The sequence below is a fragment of the Giraffa tippelskirchi genome, chromosome 5 (genome assembly GCF_054371585.1).
Source record: "Giraffa tippelskirchi isolate mGirTip1 chromosome 5, T2T-mGirTip1v1.2.pri, whole genome shotgun sequence".
In the NCBI taxonomy this organism is placed as follows: Eukaryota; Metazoa; Chordata; class Mammalia; order Artiodactyla; family Giraffidae; genus Giraffa; species Giraffa tippelskirchi.
This window is the reverse complement of record NC_137279.1, coordinates 191,080,093-191,100,639: the sequence shown is the minus strand read 5'-3', so window position 1 is coordinate 191,100,639 and position 20,547 is coordinate 191,080,093. Positions and strand designations below refer to the sequence as shown.

General features: G+C 50.4%; 1 protein-coding gene across 9 annotated transcripts in view; it reads right to left on the bottom strand.

Moving 5' to 3' along the window:
- Nucleotides 1-928: 928 nt before the first annotated feature.
- The window catches only part of UBE2F (ubiquitin conjugating enzyme E2 F (putative)), a 44,587-nt gene continuing 24,968 nt past the window's right edge, over nucleotides 929-20,547 (bottom strand). For 6 of the 9 annotated variants that reach the window (XM_081491236.1, XM_081491238.1, XM_081491239.1 and 3 more), the window contains 6 exons: nucleotides 16,890-16,957; nucleotides 9,512-9,582; nucleotides 7,589-7,646; nucleotides 6,215-6,247; nucleotides 3,616-3,678; nucleotides 929-1,645 (listed from right to left, as the gene is read on the bottom strand). In XM_081491236.1, coding sequence (XP_081347362.1) covers nucleotides 1,595-1,645; nucleotides 3,616-3,678; nucleotides 6,215-6,247; nucleotides 7,589-7,646; nucleotides 9,512-9,582; nucleotides 16,890-16,957 — 344 coding nt within the window. In that variant the 3' untranslated portion in view covers nucleotides 929-1,594. Of the gene's footprint in view, nucleotides 1,646-3,615; nucleotides 3,710-6,214; nucleotides 6,248-7,583; nucleotides 7,647-9,511; nucleotides 9,583-16,889; nucleotides 16,958-20,547 lie in introns of all 9 variants that reach the window. The other 3 variants (XM_081491235.1, XM_081491231.1, XM_081491232.1) reach the window with 1 other exon arrangement.

Sequence of the window (20,547 nt, the reverse complement as noted above, 5' to 3'; positions counted from 1 at the left end):
TGAGTCAGGCTGGAGCTGGCAGGGAGCAGTGTGCCCCAGGGCGTGTGGACTGCCAGCTGCTGCTCTCCTGACCCACCTAGCAGAGGGTGGCTCTGCTGCCTGTGGGGGAGTTCCCATGACACTTTGGCATTGGGCTCGTTAGAAGTATGTGACTGGGGTGCCTCTCCCAAGACGCTTGTCCTGACAGGCCTGGTCAGAGATGCCACCCTCCACCCCCCGTTCCTGCTCCGTGCACCAGACACAGCGGCCCAGTAGCTGGGTCACCCTCCTGTCTAATGGGCAGGGTTCCTAATGACCAATGGGAAGTGTGGCCCCAATTCCTTCCTGGACAGACTGATCTCATAATCATATAATGCTATAAATTAAGAGGAACCAACCAGACTGGGCAAATGGCAGACAGGGCAGTCCAGAAGCCTGAGGAAGCTGTCAGTTAAACCTGAGCATGTCAGGCAGGCAGCAGAGGAAACCATTTGATTCCAATGGCTCCGATGTCTAACGTTGGAGTAAACCCACTCACCTCTCTTCCCTGTTCTTACTCCAAAGTGTGCCGCCTCTGACTCCTGGCCCACCAAGGCTTAGGAGACCCGCCCCCGAGACCAGGAGGCCCGGGAGCAGAGGAACACTGCCAACTCAGAGGGCCACAGGCTGCTGCCTGAGGTCTCTCTCCTGGCCCCAGAACATAAGGCTCCCTTGCATACTGGCTCACAGGCGTGTGACCACGCAGGAACACCAAGCCCCTGGGTGGGCTGGGCTGCAGCCAGTGTCCTCTGGGCAGCACACGAGGAAGGGCTCCCTGCTTTGCTTTTCTTTTAAATCTTCCAGATCTAGCTGCAAGGGCTTCTGAAACTTCTTTGCCCCATCTGGACCTGGAAACGAGCTGATTTTATAAAACCCAGATTCTTGGTGTATTTGGACACAATGAATACTGTGCCTTTCATATTTTCTTTGTATTTCTCAATAGTTGCTTGACCCAACATCTGTCTGCTCTATACAATGAAAATACAAACTAAATGAGAATAGAAAAAAATAATTAAAGCATTAAATTGTACAAATTACAAATCTGTTCCAAAATATACTTACATTAAATAAAATACGCATTTCAGTAAGAGATCTACAGTGAATGACTCTGCATTCTGGGAAGCTTCACGACACCTAGGCAGGGCCGACATTCGTGGGAGGAGCTAAAAGACTTCGCACCAATCACAGTTTGTTTGCAGCGGGTTTCTGACGGCCAGTCTGCGAGCTACACTGAGCACGTCATGAGCATCACCTGCGCGGGACTGACGGGGGAGGGGAAAAGCAGCTCTAGCCTCGACGCTGAGTTCATTCTCATCAACAGCCTATACAGTACAGTTTCAAAAAAGTAAACATGTTAAGGTAAGCAGACAACTCTTTAGAACCCCAGACGCATTTTCTGGCTGTATTTATGGGGAACTCTCCGGCTACAATGGGCGGTCGTGAAGAGATTCTTCCTCAGGACAACACGGTCACGGGACTCGGACGAGCCGGCGAGACTAGGGAGAGGCTCCCTCTGGTTGCGGGTGGAGCCCATTTTCTCACGCACAGTCCGCGGCCCTGCAGTCCTCTCCCCGTATCATCTGGCGTAGCGCTTAATGTAGTCCTCCACTTTATTCCGGAAGTCCTCCTGCGGGGGCGGGGATCAGGGCCGTGAGTCACGGGAGAGCGACTCTCTAGGGACAAGTGGGGCTCCCCCGAGCCAAGGACCCCCATGAGCTCTGGGGAGTGTGTGGAGGGCCCGGCCTCATCCCCCGGTCTCCAAGTGGCAGGACGCGCAGAGACCCACGGGCAGAGTGCCGCCTCCCTGCCACTCGGGGTGTTGGGGTGCCAGGGTGGGGATGCCAACACGCTCTGGGCGGAAGGGAACTGAAGACCCTTTGTTCTGCAGACGGGAGAGATGCACAGTGTGGTGAAGGTCCCCACGTGGGTCAGGCCAGGGCTCTGGACCGCAACCGGGTCACGGCTGCTGCTCTCAGGAAGGCCCTTGTGTCCAGATCCGCCTTCTCCGGACCCTGCTACCTACAGCCCGGGTGCGGCGGGCCATCTGCCCACCCTGCCTGAGGAGAGGGGGGCTTGAACAGAGCCACCTCCTTGGGCAACAAGCAAAAGCTACCTGGCTGACCCCTCAGGTGTAAACAGGCTGTATGGATGCAGGCCCCTCCCAGGCCAGCCTGGGCAGGAGAGCCACCTCCCATCTGAGCCAGCGCCCCAAGTGTGTCCCCAGGTCTTGTCTAAGGTTAGGAGCAGAATTCCCTGGCCTTGCAGGACTGGGAAGGACCCCAGGACTGTCTGAGCCACAAGAGGGACTTGGAGCTCGTCCACCTCAGAAGGCCTGCCCGCGTTTGGTGGGGCAGCATGTGAGCTGAAGGTGGGTTCTCAGCCCCCCTCTCCTCCCTGCACTGCTGCCCACAGGGTCACCCCTTCACCCGCATCCAGGAACACACACAACCGGGGGCCTGATGTGCGCCCTCTACTGGTGACCGGGAGCCGAGACCCCCTCAGGGGCCACGAGGGAGGCCGTGGGCAGAACCACACTGAATTCATTCTGCAGATGGGGGTGGGCTCCGAGCTGAGGAAGGGGAGAGCTGTGACTGCCACCAGCTGGCCCAGGGCTGCGCATGGAGCCCCTCACCAGCCCCCTGCCCACAGCCAACGTGGGCTGCACAGAAGCCCTGGCTGCCTTCAGCAAAACTCACAAGGTCATGTCCACAGAGCCTGGAAGCCCACAGTACCATCGGCTCCCAGGGCCAAAGCTCTTGGGGTGGAGTGACGATCCCACAGGCAGCCTCGCCTTCGGTGTGACCCCGGGACCACAGGTGCCCCGGCTGAGCCAGAGTCCCCTCTGGTCTCCATGCCCCTCCAGAAGGTGAGCAGTCCCCCCTCGCTCCTCTGTCTGAGGACGCCTGAGAAGGCCAGGAACTCCGGGCTCAGGTCCTGAGCTCTGCCCCCTCCTGGCGGGTCTTCTCCCTTCTTGGTGGCCCTGCTTCCTTGCAGCAAATGAGGGACAAGGTTAGCCCCTCCCATGTGGAGCTGTGGGCAGAACGAATGGGTCCGGGGCAGGCGGGACAGAGCCTGCGGTGTGGGGGCAGGGGGCTGCCTCCACCCTCCTGCCTGCATTCCTACACTCTCACGGGGTGAAGCAAGAGTTGCTTGCTGTCAGTCACTCACACTGAACTCTGCTAGGAAATCACACCTTATAGGAACACTCCTGTCTGAACTGGGGTCAAACACTTTCCTAAGACCACGCACACTGATTATAACACATCAATTATAAATGCTTTAAGCTCCAATCCTGGGTTCCACCATTCTCAATTTCATCCTTATCTACTCAAGGGGCAGTAATTCTCTTTTTAGGCTTCCCAGGTGGCAACAGGTAAAGAATCCGCCTGCCAATGCAGGAGATTCGGGTTTGATCTCTGGGTCGGGAAGATCCCCTGGAGAAGGAAATGGCAACCCACGCAGTATTCTTGCCTGGAGAATCCCATGGACAGAGGAGCAGAGTCAGATACAACTGAGCGTGTGTGTGCGCGTGCACACACACACACAATTATATTTTCACCAAACACATCAACCTAGAATGTTCTGTGAATAGCTTACCTTGTCTCGCAAATGATGTTCCGCAGCTTCTATATTCAGTGGATCATCAAAATTCAACAGATCCTTAAAAAGAAAGAGTAAACAGTGGAAAAACCTGTTTTTCTGCTGTTACAAGTCTTCATTTTATGAAATAGGCAACAGAAATTTAATCAGCAAATGTTAGAGTGACCCATAGAGTGGAGAAAATTGCTGAGAAATGAAGTTCTTTTGATGCAGAAGCATTCAACGTGAGACATTTTTTTCAAAATGGTGATTCATGGTCGATTGAGAGAAGGCTGGAATGTGTGTACACATGATTTTCCAAAGTTTGGTGAGGAAATAGCATCACATTAATTTCTAATGCTATTTCTTATAATTGGGGGATGACAAACCACTCGCAATATGAGCATTTATAAATAAAAATCCTATTTTTCCTTAGAAACTACTTTTCTCCTTGATTTTGTGATTAACAGCTGTGCCTTCTATGCTGTCATTCTGGCCTTGCCTGGGCTTCCCCTTTATCTTTAACTCATCTCCACAAGCACTGCACTCACAACCCAGGAGGAATGATGTCTGGACCCAAAGTGAACAGAGGACAGTACTGTTAGGTCAGCGTTCCCCGGCCTGAGGAGGAAGCACCCTCCCACCTCAGAAAAGCCCTGGGAGGGCTCTCCTCCTCCCATCCTTCCACCCCCCACCTCCCCACCAAGAATAAGCACAAATCTCAGATCCAAGGCCACATCTTATCTTCATACTATCTATTCCACTTCTTAAAGACCAGGGTAGAAAGATTTGTTCTTATGATGAGTCATTGCTTTCCAAAGCCATCAATGTTTCACTGTAAAGAAACTGTATTTCTCCTCAGGAGAAATGTTTAATCTGGGGACTGTATTCCTGATTTGGAAATAAATATGGCTGTGACCAATATGTCACAAATATAGCAAGGAAAATCTGTAACTCTCTGTGATCATTTACAGCTGGAAAATTAGATTCCAAGTCCTAGAAACAGGCAAAAGTATGAAGCACATATTATAGGAGACTACACCAGACACACAGAATTCTTCGTCTTCTTGACCATGTATTAGTATCTGACCTAAAGTGAATATACAAGGCATGGAAGAGTCTCTTGTGAGGCTCTGGGTGTTTTATTTGCTGAAGATGACAGGGCAAGGAAGCAGAGGGCTGTGCTGTGGGCTGTCCAGCATGGGCTCGTTTTCCTGGCGGGACCTGAGGTTTTACCCAAAGTAGCACAGCTTTTTTTTTTGCCCAAGGACAGGTCCTTGAAGTTTATTTCTTTTAAAGCTCCTTTATGATCAAATATATTTAACTTATATGCAGAGTACATCATAGGAAATGCTGGGCTGGATGAAGCACAAGCTGGAATCAATGTTGCTGGGAGAAACATCAGTAACCTGAGATATGCAGATGACACCACCCTTATGGCAGAAAGTGAAGAACTAAAAAGCCTCTTGATGAAAGTGAAAGAGGAGAGTGAAAAAGCTGGCTTACAACTCAACATTCAGAAAACTAAGATCATAGCATCTGGTCCCATCACTTTATGGCAAATAGATGGGGAAACAATGGAAACAGTGCCAGACTATTTTTTGGGGGCTCCAAAATCACTGCATATGGTGACTGCAGCCATGAAACTAAAAGACTCTTGCTCCTTGGAAGAAAACTATGACCAACCTAGATAGCATTCTAAAAAGCAGAGACATTACTTTGCTGACAAAGATCTGTCTAGTCACAGCTATGGTTTTTCCAGTGGTCATGTATGGATGTGAGAGTTGGACTATAAAGAAAGCTGAGCGCTGAAGAATTGATGTTTTTGAACTGTGGTGTTGGAGAAGACTCTTGAGAGTCCCTTGGACTGCAAGGAGATCCAACCAGTCCATCCTAAAGGAGATCAGTCCTGAATGTTCATTGGAAGGACTGATGTTGAAGTGGAAACTCCAATCCTTTGGCCACCTGATGTGAAGAACTGACTCACCGGAAAAGACCCTGATGCTGGGAAAGACTGAGGGCAGGAGGAGAAGGGGATGACAGAGGATGAGATAGCTGGATGGTATCACCGACTCGATGGACATGAGTTTGAGTGAACTCCAGGAGTTGGTGATAGATAGGGAAGACTGGCGTGCTGCAGTCCATGGGGTCGCAAAGAGACGGACACGACTGAGCAATTGAACTGAAATGATGATCAAAAAGTCAAAACTCAAAGGAACAGCTAATTGTGGAAAGCCTAAATGTTGGTGACTACATGCTCCTTCATCCAAACCAGGGCACCTGGGAGTGAAGCAGAGTGGAGTGTGGGGCGGCCAGGCCCCCAGGGGAGCCTAACCCAATGGAGGAGACCACAGGGAACAGAGCTGGCCCCGTGCTGCTCCCAAGGCAGTGGGGACGCTCTCCTTTCCCCTCCCTCTGCTCTCTCTGGACCTGTTCCCACGACCTCCCCATGGGTCACTCCAAAGCACCCTCAGTTCTTAACTCACTGTTCTTCTGACTCACAAAAGTGCCAAAGAAGAGAGGGGTTCAGTAATTCCCTTGTGTTATTCTTAATGCAATCTTTAAAACCAGCAGACAGAGGAATTAAAAAATTTGGAATTTTGGTCAACATACTTACAGTAAACAAAGAGTTTAATCCCCAAACAACATCCTGAAATGAGAAGAAAGAAAAAAACAAGTTTTAGGTGTGGGTGGTCTCCAAGAGATGAACCAGTAAGTCAGTGTATTATGAAGGTTAGTTTTCTGCAAAGTTATTTTAAAAGGCAGGGCCTAGAGAGTTAATCAGCAAAAAACCGTGGGGAAACGGAGCCTGCACGCAGGTCCAGTCCTCTTAGGCCCAGCCTTGCCACCCAGGGACAGCAGCCAATGCGGCAGCTCCACGACCAGCCGCTGCCTGCTTCTTGTGACCTCGGCGCAGACTGAGGCCTCTGAGTGGCTTCAGTCAGGACAGCTTTTATCATCCACACCTGACTGAGCCAAGGTGCTGTGTGTGGAAAACGTTATGGGAGAGAGAGGCAGGGAGACAGCGTGTGCGCTACACCAGGTAGCCCAGAGCCTCAGATGGGCCGACGTGCTGCCCGCGGCCCTTCAGGTTAAGAGGAGGGGGACAGTCACCATGAAAACGGCCTCGCTCAGAAGACCACATCTCTGCGCTGAAGCGAAGGGCAGGCTGGGAACACCACTGCCTCCAGACAGACCCAGTCTGAGGTGAGTGCTCCTCTGGGCAGGACCGACCCCACGCCAGACAGGCAGGGGCTGTGACACCATGGAGCCACTTCACTACTCAAAGAAGATGGTGGAAGTCAGATAGCTGCTTGCCACTCACTGAACACTGGCCAAAAGCCCGGACCCTTCTGATAGGGTCAGGCCCGGGAAGAAAGGCAGGGGGCCCAGGGGCAGCACCATGGGAAAGCCTGGAGATGACACACAGCCAGTGGCACGACGTGGGCACCCAGGACACACCTCCCGAAGCCCACTCGAGCCACGCTGGCAAAACAACTGGGCCAGTTCCTTAGTCTCTGTGGCTCCCCGATCACCCCCTGCCCCAGAGAGGCGCCCCCTCCAGCACACCTGGCCACGTCCGGCCACCCCTCCTCTGTCCGAGGTGACTCAGAGCAGACACGGGACCTCCAGCCTCCTCTTCCTGTCCCTGCCCACTCCTGGCAAGCCTCCACTGTTAGGGGGAGACCACTGTGCTAGCCTGGGGAACAGCAGGACTAGCAGGAACAGTAAACCGCTGCTGTGCCCGTGGTAAAGGGCAGAGGGCAGAGAGGACCTGACACCCCCTCAACCCCCTCAGAGAACTGGGGCAGGGAAACCAAGTGGGCCCACCCTTGGCCAGCAGCCCCAGGAGGGCAGGCAGGTGGTGAGGGGAGCAGTGTGGGTGGCCCGCCGTGTGGACGGGACAGTGTGGACACTGCTGTCCTCACAGGAGGCTGGCTCCCAGACGGGGAGGCCCCGGGGAGGCTCTGGGCAGAGGCCCACACTTCACCTTCAGCGTCCTTGTGGGGGCCCAGCCGGTGCCGTCGATCGAATGTTCTCTCAGTAAACTGAAACAGACAGAAAAGCAGAGCAGTGAGTGAGGAGCGGCCAACAGGCCCGTGAGCCGCAGGTCTGCAGCTGGGCCCAGTGGCACGGAGCGGCTCCTGTCTGACGGGCCGGGCCCTTCTTTCCTCTGTGGCTTTGCAGTCTCCTTATGGCTGAAGGACCAGGGAAAGGTGTAGATACACGCATCCTCCAGTGGAACAGGAGCCTGTCCCCACGCCCGCACACGCACGCACGCACGCTTCGCTGTCTGCCAGCCTGAGGAGGAGCGAGCAGCCTCCCCTTGCTTCCACGAGCTCATCTCCCATCACCATGGAGACCAAGCAGCCCCAGACGCTGTCCGCCCACTGTGCTCCTCCTCCTGTGGATACTTGGAGCCGATGCTCATTTTTCCAGTGGCGGGGGGGGGGGTTCCCCATCTTTTTTGTATTGATTGAAAGGACTGTTTATATACAAGGGGTGCAATCCTGCTGATACTTTCTCTTTCAAACTGTGTGTTTTTAATTTTAACGTGGCTAATCTACAACTATTTTTCTTCACGGTTTCTAGCTTTTGTAGCAGGCGACCATCTGTTAAATTCCTATTATATTTTGGTAATAATCTGATTTCTCAGAAGACAGTAGAAGTGACCAGAGAAACGCCCTCTCTGGACCCACTCTGACTGGAGGAGACAAGACACTTAGGATCTGAAACTGAAGATCACAGATTTGTCAAGTTTCAACACTTAAAGGGCAGACACTTAAAAAGGGAAGATGCCTTTAAAAAAATACACTTTCATAAAATGTATTTTTTTCACTATCAAAAGCCAAAGTGGATGTGAAAATGGGTATCCTCGTGCCTGCAGGGAGGACGGTTAGTTTGCACACAGCCTTTCACAGGTGCCGGCGTTCTCTGCAGGGAGAAGAGGGTGAGAGGACAGGACGTGGAGGCAGGGCCTGAGCAGAACGAGCTCACAGCAAGGGAGCACACACCACGCTGGACACACTCTCCAGACGGAGCGGCCGGGCTCCCCAGGTCACACGGCTGCCAGTGGTGGGCCAGGACTCGGCCAGGGAGCCAGCCCAGGGCCCTGCAAGCTGACCTCACTGCACGGCCAGAGAACATGCGGGACACAAGACAGACACAGCCCACAAGCTAAACTGACTGGAAAACCACTTCCACCACCACCCTACACAACCTCTCCGGTTCTCTACGTTACTGACCAGCAAGCTCTAGAAGCAGGAAACGGCTGGTTCCCGGCCACCTGCCCCCTGGAAGGGCAGGGCCCCGGGCGCCATGGATAGAAAGCTCCAGGGATGTGCTCCCGCACACATCGAGGCTGTTTTGGTAAAGAGAGGATGCTGAGGGGACTCCCCTGCGGTCCAGTGGCTAGGACTCCGCACTCTCACTGCCAGGGCCCAGGACTGATCCCTAGCCAGGGAACTAAGATCCCATAAGCCACGTGTGTGCAGCCAAAAAAGGTAGAAAAGAAAAACCACAAGAGAGGACATTTAAATATAAGTGGGGGGGGGTCCTCTGAAGCCTGCCATCCACAGTATCCCCCCACCTTGAATCCTGTTAATCATAGTTTCTCCTTTTATCTAAAATCAGCCACATGGCGGGAGTATGCCTCATTAAAATAAGAGGGGACGGGGTAAAGGCCCTTAGAGGGGGCGTCCTGGGCGGACTGCAGAGGCTAGGCTGGGATGGGGGAGCCGAGAGACCGCTCCAAAGTCTCTCTACTCCGGGCCCAGCCTCAGAGTGTCCTCTCGGGGGAGATGACCCCCGGGGAAGCCCACCCTCAGAGTGTCCTCTCGGGGGAGATGACCCCCAGGAAGCCAAGCCTCGGGCAGCGCTCACAGCACAGGAGACGGGAGCGGACAGAACTTACCTGAGACATATCTCGCCGGTCTCGGTGATGTTGGGGTGCCAGATCCTGGTCAAGCATTTCACTTTGGGAGGCTGCAACACAGAAGGAAGAGATCACAGGCGCTCCAGAGCCTTCCGCGTCCCCCATCCAGCACCGTTTCACCACGTGCTCCCAGCTCGTCAGGCAGAGGCCCCAGCCCCGGCCCCTGTGGCTGTGTCTGCAAGACCATGTGCCGCGCTGGTCTCGCTGGGGGGGGGCTGCTGCCCCCGCACAGGACCCCTCCACACCCCGGGGCTGACGGCAGATGGTGCTGGCCACCGGGCTCCTGACCCTGGCCCTCCCTGGGCCCCGGCTGTGGTGGAGCAGCCGCAGAGGCGTGGGGAAGGAGCTCTGCACCCCCAGACCCCGCTGTGAACCAGGAGCCCCTAGACGCCTTCACACCACGTGGCTGAGCGGCTGAAGTGCTGCTCCCCACAGCAGCGCTGGTGCCCTCTGGATGCTTCTGGAGACGCTACTGTTATTTACCTTGTCTAGATGCAAGTCCTAGTCCACTTAATACTTACAAGAGGGAGAGAGAATGAAAAAGATCACGTGGGAATAAGACACATCAACATCACTTAGAATGGAGCGTGTTTGGATGACGTTCTTTTATTAATCTTACTCTATTTTAAAACCAATCACACTCATCTAAGAAAAAACAAAAACACAAAGCAAAGATACTAATATGTGTGTAGACAGAGATATAGAACTCTACCCAGAATAATTTCTATTAATATCTGATGCATATTTTGGAGCTTCTTTTCCAGGCCATACACACAGGTGTGTGTGATGCATAGTCATTTTTCTTTATAGAAGTTGTGAAACGTGCTGTACATTTTTTCACATTTATTCTTGTCATCATCTCAGATGACTTTGGGCATCTATGGATTTCATGGCACAAACACTAGGATTTAGCAAGCCAGTCCCCTGTGACTGGACACTTAGGTTCTTCCCACTTCTACCACAAAACTGCTAAATCAACGCTAACTTCACTCACATCGGAATGAAATAGTTCACTGGGATGAAGACCAGGACCTGGGCAGGGGGTTCTGGCCAGAGCACTGCTGCGGATCCAGTGCCAAGCGCTCTCGCCTCCAGGGAGGTCACACACCCACCCTCACCTACAGTGGGTGGCCCCTTCCCCAGACCCAGTCCACTGCAAGGTCACCTTGGTTTGAGGAGTATGACAGTCGTCTCTCAGAATCTCACCAGACAGGTCATCTCACAGATACAAAAATCTTTGTAATGAAAATTTTTATCTTTGAAACCAAATCTAGAGACTATGTCACCATACAAATCTTTTGTACTTTTTCTAGTACTCCAACAATTTCACCTTTTAAATCTGTATAAAACAAACATTTTTAAACACTTTTTTCAGTACCCTGGTAAGTTTTCTTCCTGATTTCAAAGCAACATGACGTCAACAGATTCCTCTGAATGATTAATCCAACCAAGTAGAGGTGGGTATCTGAGGATTACAAAATTTAGGATCAGCGGGAGCTGAAATCAATCTGAATATTCTCTAACTTGCTCTTCTGCAGGTAAACAGGAATGCATTTGACAGAACGAATACTAGCAGAGCCTGCCCTCTCGGAAAGGCCTTCAGGCTCAAGACGAAGGTCAGCCCCATGGCACTGTGTATGTGGTAAATCTACTGAACACAGTAACCTGCTGGGTAGACTGCATAACCGACTCAGCGTCTGAAAGGACTGAAGGCCCCCTCCCTCCTCTGAAGCCCTGACGCAGTCGCCCGCCTGGTGTCACTGCAGCTCCAAGTGTGGGACCGTACCTGCCCTCTCCTCCTCATCCCCTCACACCTTCCACAGCTGGAGGCTGTCAATGGCCCTCTTGACAGCAGTGCCCCAGAGAGAGAGCAGACCTCTGCACCACAACTGGGGACCTGATTCTGACACACACTTTCCAAGCTGAAGTATTCTCACAGACCCCTACCACCTCCAAAGCCAGACAAACAGGGCGCACCCAGCTCCAGCTCCTACCTCAGGCGCTGGCATCACTAGCCATCCTGTCACACAGCTCAGGGTTTGTACATGACAAAGGCCATACTGCAAATCAGTGGGGACACGGGCGCTTCAGGGGTTAACTATTCAGAAAGTACAGTCAGATCTTCGCTGAGAGCTTTACATAACATAAACAACACAGAACTCTAAGAGTACTAGAAAACACAGATGAGGTACCTTGGGGTCTGAAGGCCTCTTATAAGCATTCCACAACATGAAAAATTCAAGAAGGAAAAGGAGATTTGGCTACACCTTGAAACAAAAAGCCACAAGCTTTTACAGAACAACAACAAAAAGACAAATGAAAACAGGAAAATGTTTATGACACAGCTAAGTAAACGAGGAAAAAAGTTTCATATAATGTCTATATAGGAATGCTTATAATAAGAAAAACAAACACCACAACAGAAAAAAAAAAAGGGCTAAGCACATAATAATAGCCCATAAAAGACATAAACAGTTAATAAGTAGGAAAAAAAATTTAGCATCCTATTTAGGAAATGAAAATTCAAATGGCATTTAGATATTATTTATTTCCTTACAAAAGAGCAAAAAGAAAAAAATAATGGAAACATCCCATGTTGGTCAAGGTTTAGGAAAAATAATTTTTACACACTGACCGTGGAGGTGCCAAATGGAAACTCCCCTGGAAGGTAACTGAATCATATTGATTAAAAGCCTTGAAATCAGCATCAACGACTCAACACCTGTAATCGCACTCGTAAGACTTTATCCAAACCCAGCAGGCAGCAGGCACGCCTGCGCTGCCGTCCAGGGCCTCCGTCACAGCACTGCTCACTCTGGCAGTCGGCAAACTGCAACCCGCAGACCAAATGAGGCCAAGCTTGATTTCAAGTGCTCTGTGATCTAAGTACAGCCTTCATATTTTTAAAGGGTGTTTTTTTTTAAAAAAAGAATATATGACAGAGACCATATACAGTCCACAAGGCCTAAAATATTTACTGTTTGGCCCTTTACAAAAGTTTGGCTCATATTATCAAACACTGGTCACCCGGTGATCAACCATAAAGGATTAGTTTAAAACCATGATACATCACACAATTAAGTGCTCCTACTAAGGAGGATATAATTATATACTAATTGACAAGAGAACATACATTCTTATGATATGATGATATATTGAATTAGGCTGCTGCTGCTGTGACTCTACGACCCCATGGACCGTAGCCCACCAGGGTCCTCTGTCTGTGGGATTTCCCAGGCAACAATACTCGAGTGGGTTGCCATTACCTTCTCCAGGGGATCTTCACTATCCAAGGATCAAACCCGCATCTCCTGCATTGGCAAGTGGATGCTTTACCACTGAGCCAGCAGGGAAGCCCATATTGTACTATACTATAATGTTAAAAACCCCAAGTTACCAAGCTATGTGTAGCATGATGCCACTTGTATGTATCATTAGATATCATGCATAACATCCATCAGAAAGTTAATGGTGATCATCTCTGATGATGGAGAAAGACAACAGATGACTAATATTCTATTTTTGCATGGTGATTTTTTCTCAATTTTCCATGGAGTATAATAAATTACCCTAAAAAGAAGAGGGGCAAGTGGGCATTCAGGTGTTACTGGTGGTACCTCCTGTGCTCCTGCTGGAAGTGTGGCAGGACCGCCCTTCCTGACCCTTTAGGACTGCTCGCGATCATGTTACCTGATGTGGTTTTTATCACGTAACCTCACTTCCAGGAAGAGAGAAAAGCCCCATTCCTGTCTCCTGCTTCAGCACCCGGTTTCCCCCCACAGCTCAGGTGACACGCCAGGGGGGCAGCGTGAGGCCCGAGAGTGTGAGACCACAGCCAAGCTGCTATCTGCTCTCAGGCCTCCTCCTGCTCTGCGCGTCCCCACAGTCTGGGGCGTCCCCATCGCCACGTCACCGCCCTGGCTTGTCACCATCTCTGTGTCCAGAGGCTGAGCTTCTTCAAGGCCACCTGATGTCTCATCTCCAGCCCACAAGGCCTGACACAGAACCCAGAGCATTTTAGGAGCTCATTAAACGTCACTTCATCCTTTCAGCTAACTTCTAGGGCTGAGAGAGACTGCGAAGCAACTGGAGACTGTGACATAAAGTTCAGGGATCAAAGGACAAAGAACCAAAGGAAATATCTGCATTTTAGCTGCTGGGGTGGAGGGCTGTGGGGCGGGGGTAAGGGGATACCAAATAGGTGTTTTCTTTCTTTTTTAAAAAGTTTATTCGAAAATAATGATCTATTGATGCTTAACTGATTAAAAGCGTCATTCACAATCTTAAAAACTGACCTTGATTGCAGGAACCATAAGTGTAAGGGGTTTAAAAAGAAAAAAGTCCTTACAAAGTAGAAAAATCCTGTAAACGATGATGTAAAAGCAAATGAGCTCTGAGAAAGCTCCACAAAGCCCTTTCAGGCTGACTTACTGAAAACCGGCTGTGTCTCCTCACTCCAGTGAAACATGAACTCCTGAAAGTCTGCTCTCAGAATCGCTACTCCACATACCTGGAACCTCTATATTTTCATTTGCTGGTTTATTTTCCACACCACAAATTTTTGGGGGGCAGAGAACACACAAATGTGAGCCACACGCGTGGTGTGGCCACCCCCGCCCAGCACTGGAAATACAGTGAGATCAAGGCATCCCTGGACTCTTCCTTCGGGGAGCAGACAGTCCAGTGAAGAGAGACAGTGAGGAGAACTACATAAAGATGAACTACTAACAAGGGGAACACCGTCACCTCTGTATCTGCAAAGCACGACACCCCACATCTCTGGGGACAGGGCCGCCCTCTTCGCCCTGCCATGAGTTCACGGCTCTGGCTGGCCCCTGCCTGCAGAGAGGCCTGCCCGGCAGCAGGGTGGGGTCTGGATACACCCAGATGGCCTGGCCCCTCAGTGCTTCCTGGCTGGAGAACACAGGTTTTGTTCCCCATGAAAGAGGACTAGCCCCGTCGCTTAGAAATTTTCCAAAGGAGGCAGAAACTAAAATAGAAAAACGTGAGATCTTTATAAGCCACCAGTCACTAGAGGGAATGTGTCTTTGAGGCTCAATGGTTTTCTATTCGCTACTTATTTCATTTCTGACTTCATTTCTTAAAGAAGTCACAGGGTCAGGGGAGTATGACAAACACTTCTCACTACCAAGCGGCCACCAGGTGTGCTGGGAAGGGCACATGTTAGGAAGGTGGGCAGCTCTTGACAAGAATCAGCTTTGGCAATGGAGACACTGAGACTGGCAAGGCCAACTAGGTAAGTTCTTACCTTTCCTTTCTGAGCCCTAACTTCCTGATGGGTAAAGACAGGAATACTGAGGTCACCCCAACTACTGGAGTGTGACCTAAGCAAAATGAGTGGAAGCACCTGACACACAGAAGCCCGAAACACACCTCTGTTCCTCCCTCCTGTTCTGACACTCTGCTCTCTCCTTACACCGGGAAGAAGACACCCTGCACCAAGTGATGCCCGACGCACGCCAACAGCAGTTCCCAGCTTCCTCGAGGCTTATTTGGAAAGTTCACCAGCTTACGCTAAACCCCGTGATCTATCCTCCTCCCTTGAAATTCCCTGCTTTTCTGAAGGTGGTATCACAAACCTACCACCTTTAACCCACTTCAGAGAGAGGGTGTATGTCCAGGAAGCTAGAGCCTAGAGTTTTAAGTACTGCCTGTCTGGTTGTTTCCAGAAACCATCAAAATAGCCCCACATTCTAAACATGTGCTCATAAAGAAAGTTCTTACACTGCTCTTGCCTGAGGGAGTGCAGGTTCCCCTGTCAGTGATCAGGGCAACAGGAAAAGTCTCAGCGGGTAGCTGGAGGGATGGGTCGACAAAGACCTGGAACGTGTATCTTCCTATCTTTGTTTAAAATTTAAATTTCCTTTTTTTCTTAGATTGCCAACTTTTCCACATCCTCCAAAAGGGCTTTGAACATAGTAGCCTAGTAGAGATCAATTTCCATCCAGAAGAGTTTGCCTTTAAATAGACAAGTGTTAGAGCCACTGAACTAGACAGACCGGGCAGTGGAGGTGGGAGCCAGGGTCGGGGGTCGGGGGTCAGGGGTGGAGGGGGTGGGGAGGAAGCACGGGAGGAGGGGGACAATCCCACTTGTCAGAGAGGAGGGAGCTGTCACCGAGGGGAACAAGGGTCCCGAGCGGTGCCAACTCCCTCAGCCTCGGGCTCACAGGAGATGGAATTTTACCACCAGATTTTTCTTTCCTGCTCAACAGGCCTAGAGAATGTCAAGAAACATGGCGGGAAATAGACGCATCAATATGCAAAATCTATAACATCGGCAGAGCTGGCCACGTGCCCGGCCGGAGGCTCCGAGCCTGGGCGGGCGTACCACACGCGCTCCTCGCCCCTGCTCAGGGGCGTGAGGTTGCTCGGAGCCCTCATGGATTTCTCGCTGCTGTAGTGAGCATGCCCCCCAAACCCCACATCTGAGTGTTCTCACTTCTCCACTATTTCTTGACCCCAAGTCTTCCTTCCAGTCGACCTGGTCAACCTGCCCGGTACACAGGCTGCCGGTTCTCATTGCCACAGCTGTTAGCACAGCAGGAGACACGTCTCGGCACCCAGAACCCCGGCCCCAACTGTGCTCGAGCCGACCCAATTCCAGCTCTCCTCAGACCCCTGACTGGCCCTGACCACTTTCCAAACGTGACCTTCTCTCTTCCTTCTCTGAATTCTCCAGTTTCCTATCGTTGACTGATTATCACTGTCTGCTACTTACCACTTTCAGCACTTTATGATTAATTTTCTACCCTTTCTCTCACTTTCCTACTTGGTCAGCACGTTCCTAAAAGCAAAGTCAGAATGTAACCGCACTGGGCACAGTTACTACTGGAGGGTCCTTGAAGGATCCGACATGTTTACTGGGGTGTAAACAAACACTCATAATTTAAAACCATGTGTTGTTATCCTTTTCCAAAAATCTAAAACACACGTTTTATACAAATTTTTGTGTTATACCATAAACAAATGTACAGTTTTAAATAAAATGCTCTTTCCTCCAGTGTCAGAATTTAACAAGATTTGCATGAAATACACGGGTAGATCCCTGTAAATGTGTGGCCTCAGGACAGTAATTCCAGCCTCGGCAGAGCTGCAACCCGGCACAGACTGCCCGGGACACAGTACTTGCAAATGTGCACTGAGAATGAACCTCTCTACTAAAACTCTAAACACTGCTGGTGAGGGGCATTAACCACAGAAGCACCGGCCATTTCATGCTCAGTTCCAGGACTGGGTGGGCAGCATGTGGACACGACGCTGGGGACGGGACCGCCGGGCCCTGAGACAGCCAACCGCCACGCGAGGGGGGACAATTACTCAAGCGCAGGCTACTCACCACCATGTTGTATGCGTCAGGAACTTCAGTTTCAAACTGAAACTTTCCACCCTGGTAGTAACCCTCATCTATCAAAAAACACAAAACAAAACAAAACAATCCTTTAAATTAAAAAAAAAAAGGAAACAACAGGCAAGCACTATGTTAGGATATGGCATATACAGAGCGTGAAGAGTTTAAAAAGAGGACTGCCAGGCTCCTTTGTTACTGCACCAGGCTCGCCCCTGAGCTGATGTTACTGGCCTGCCCGCTCTCCTCCTGGCGGGCAGCACCCTCAGAAAAGGGGTGGCATCTTCTGGGAGACTGGTTCCCCTCCTCCTCCGTCCCTGGAGCAGCCCAGCCCGAACCTGGCCCATCCCATCCAGAACCGCAGTGCCTGGGGCCTCCCCTCAAGCCTCCAGCACATCTCATGACAGGCTGCTGCCCTGCCTCAGCTCTGCCCTGCCTCTGTCTGCTGCCGGTCTCCCCATGAGAAGTCAGGTCCAAGGGGCAGGCGGGCAGATGTCCGTGTCCCCTCCCACATCCTCTTTCACGACCTTTCTCCCGCTCAAAAGAGAAGGCACGCTGCTCGTCCAGCCTCTCCCTGGGGTACGCTGCACCAGGGGTGATGCATGCCCACAGCGGAGCACCCTGAATCCAGGCCCAGTGTGGGCTTGTGCTTCTCTCCATCTCACAGCCGCTTCTGTTCAGGGCACAGTGCAGTACTACAGATAAGATGTCACGGTTCACGCTGGACTGTCTTGAATTCAGACACGCTCTGGAGCCTGATGGCAGGGATGGTTAAATTTCATTTAGTCACTTCAGTCTTAAGACTGCTGTAGAAGAAAGCATCACCCCTGTGAGGAGCAGGCAAAGAGGGTGCCAAGGAGCAGAGAGAGGCAGCGTCCTCCACATGGTGATCAGCACCACACCTCACCTCGCCACTAGCAACTGGACTTGGAAATGGGGTGGCTGTCAGATGGACACCTTAAAGGTTTTAAAAAGTGAAGACCTCACCCGAGAGAGTGATTTGAAAGAACTGGTTCTGTCTACTGATGCAGGTATTTCTGATAAACCGAATGAGCTAAATCTGCAGCCACGTGCTTTTGTAAGGCCCATGTGTTTAATATTGTAAGGATATGATAATATTGTAAGGGTATGATAATACTGCAAGGGTATGATAAAATTAGTATCACAATTTTCTCAGTGCTTCCTAGTATTTCATGTAAAATGAGAGGCTGTCAAGTGAAGACGGACAGGTATGATGAACAGTAAGCTAGCTGGTGTCAGGAACTGGTTTTGGGGCAACCTCAGAAAATGTGACACAAAGGGACTCCAACGACCAGGTTTGAAAGCCATTTCCAACCAGCTGGTTTTCAACTCTTGCTATCAACACAACAGAAGGAATCTAACCTAGTCGTCAACTGAAAGATGACGACTTACCAAACACCTTATATAATTTTTGGCCCCTAACTCTGAAGTCCAGTGACACGCTGACAGTGACAACAAACGCCTTCTGTGCCTGCCTTTACTCACACAAACAAACGGTGCTCAGTGGCTACACCTAGAAAGACAAAAGGAAGAAAACTGACACTGAACGGACCCTCTTTCCAGCATTAAGTGATACTGTTCACAAACACCTAAACTGAATCAGAGGAAAATGCAAACAGTAACCTCGTCATTCTCAGATACATTTCAGATACACTGCTATTTGGTTTAATAACCATCAAAGCTTGCAACATGTTGTTTAAAGTCATTATTTATCCTACAACATTTGAGGAGTGCCTACCATGTGTCAGGTACTGTTCTATATAGGGGTTGACACACCAGTAAGAGACCTTCCTGGCCTCGTGAAGCTTATATTCCAGAGGAAGGGAGACAGAGTAAATAAGTAAATCATACAACAGAAAGTGAACAAGAGCTAAGGGGCTAGGAGGTGGGAGGAACCGCAGTTTTAATAGGGTCTGAGAGCGAAGCCTTAAAGAAGGAGGGTGTCCAGGTGAGGGACAGCCCAGGAAGGAAAGCAGGGTGAGACCCCTGAGAGGACTTGGTGCATTCCAGGGACTGGCAGAGGCCAGAAGGCGAGGCAGGAAGGAGGCGCTGAGGCTGGAGAGGCAGCAGGCCCGCCCGCAGGCCACTGTTAAGCACACCGGCTTTTATTCAGAGTGAGGCCGCAGGGGGGCTTGGGCAGAGGAGCAGCAGATCCACAGAAACAGTCCAGGTGAGAGACTGTGCTGGTTAAGACCGGGTGAGAGCTGTTGAAGCAGAGGTCCCGTGAGAGTGACACCACCAGGATCTGCGGACAGAGAAGGGTGGGGTGGCGAAGAAAGGAGCCAAAGTGCTAGGATCTCTGAGTGCGCAAAGGAAACGGGCAGAACGGTCACCTCAGAGAGACACAGCCTGTGGAGGGCACAGCTGTGTGAGTTTAACATCGGACGTGAGAGCCATCTGAGATTTCATGTCCACATCCAAGTGGAGACGTTGATGGGAGTGTCAGGGAGAAGTCGGGGCTGCAGGAGCATAGTGGGGAGCTGTGCATGGAAGCATTCAGACTTCAAGAGCTGGTGAGGTCCTCATGGACCCGACTATGGTGGACCAAGGACAGGATGAAGCCCTGAGGAGCCCCCTGCTTAGAGGGGTCGGCAGGACAAGAAGGTCAGTGGCGGCAATGGAGGAAAACCAGGATCTAGGAGCTGGTACAGACAACTGCAGCAAACGGTCATAAGAACAGGCTCAATACCCAAGGGTCTTACATTATAGAACTTATTAACAACTGAATTTAACAGTTACAAAAGAGAATGACAGGGTGAAAAAATTCTTATAGGCAGAAAATTTTATAGGATATAAAATATAAAATTTATAGGATTATATCCTATAATCCTTATAGGATATATATCCTTATAGGATAAAATTTTGTGTGTGTGCTTAGTTACTCAGTCTTGTGAGACTTTTTGCGACCCCACTGACTGCAGCCCACCAGGCTCCTCTATCCATGAGGATTCTCCAGGCCAGAATACTGGAGTGGTTTGCCATTTCCTTCTCCAGGGAATCTTCCCAACCCAGGATTGAACCTAGGTCTCCCTCACTGCAGGCATCTGAGCTAACAGGGAAGCCCAAAATTCTGTGAGACAAGACAAATAAAAATATGAGTGCATGGAGAAAAAGTAGCAATGAACATCTCCCAGCGATTAAAGTAGAGCTTGTTCATGTATTTTTTAAATGCATGATGGTAGGTATATCCATGGTATTTAGACTCCACTGGAAATATTTTAAAGAGTAACACAGGACTTTTTCCCCTCTTTAAATGTCAATATTTACAGCATACTGGAATCACATGCTATGCAAATTTTAAACTTGAAGGAAAAAGACAATCCCTGCCAAGATGAGCCTGTAGATAGGAGGTCGGCAATCTCTCTGTGAAGGGCCAGGTGCTGCGAACTTTGGGTAGAAATAGCGAAGATCCACAGCGAAGCACACAGAGAAAAGTAAACAGAACCGTGTGGCCCACAGTTCATACGTAGAGGGTATATACAGGCAAGATATTACCATTCATATACATAACTGGAGTCCCATAAAGGGCTTATGGATAAAATACTCAAAGAAATGTTGGTCAGTTATTTCTAAACTTGATGAAAACTGTAACTCATGGATCCAAAAAGATCAGTAAACCCCAAGTGAG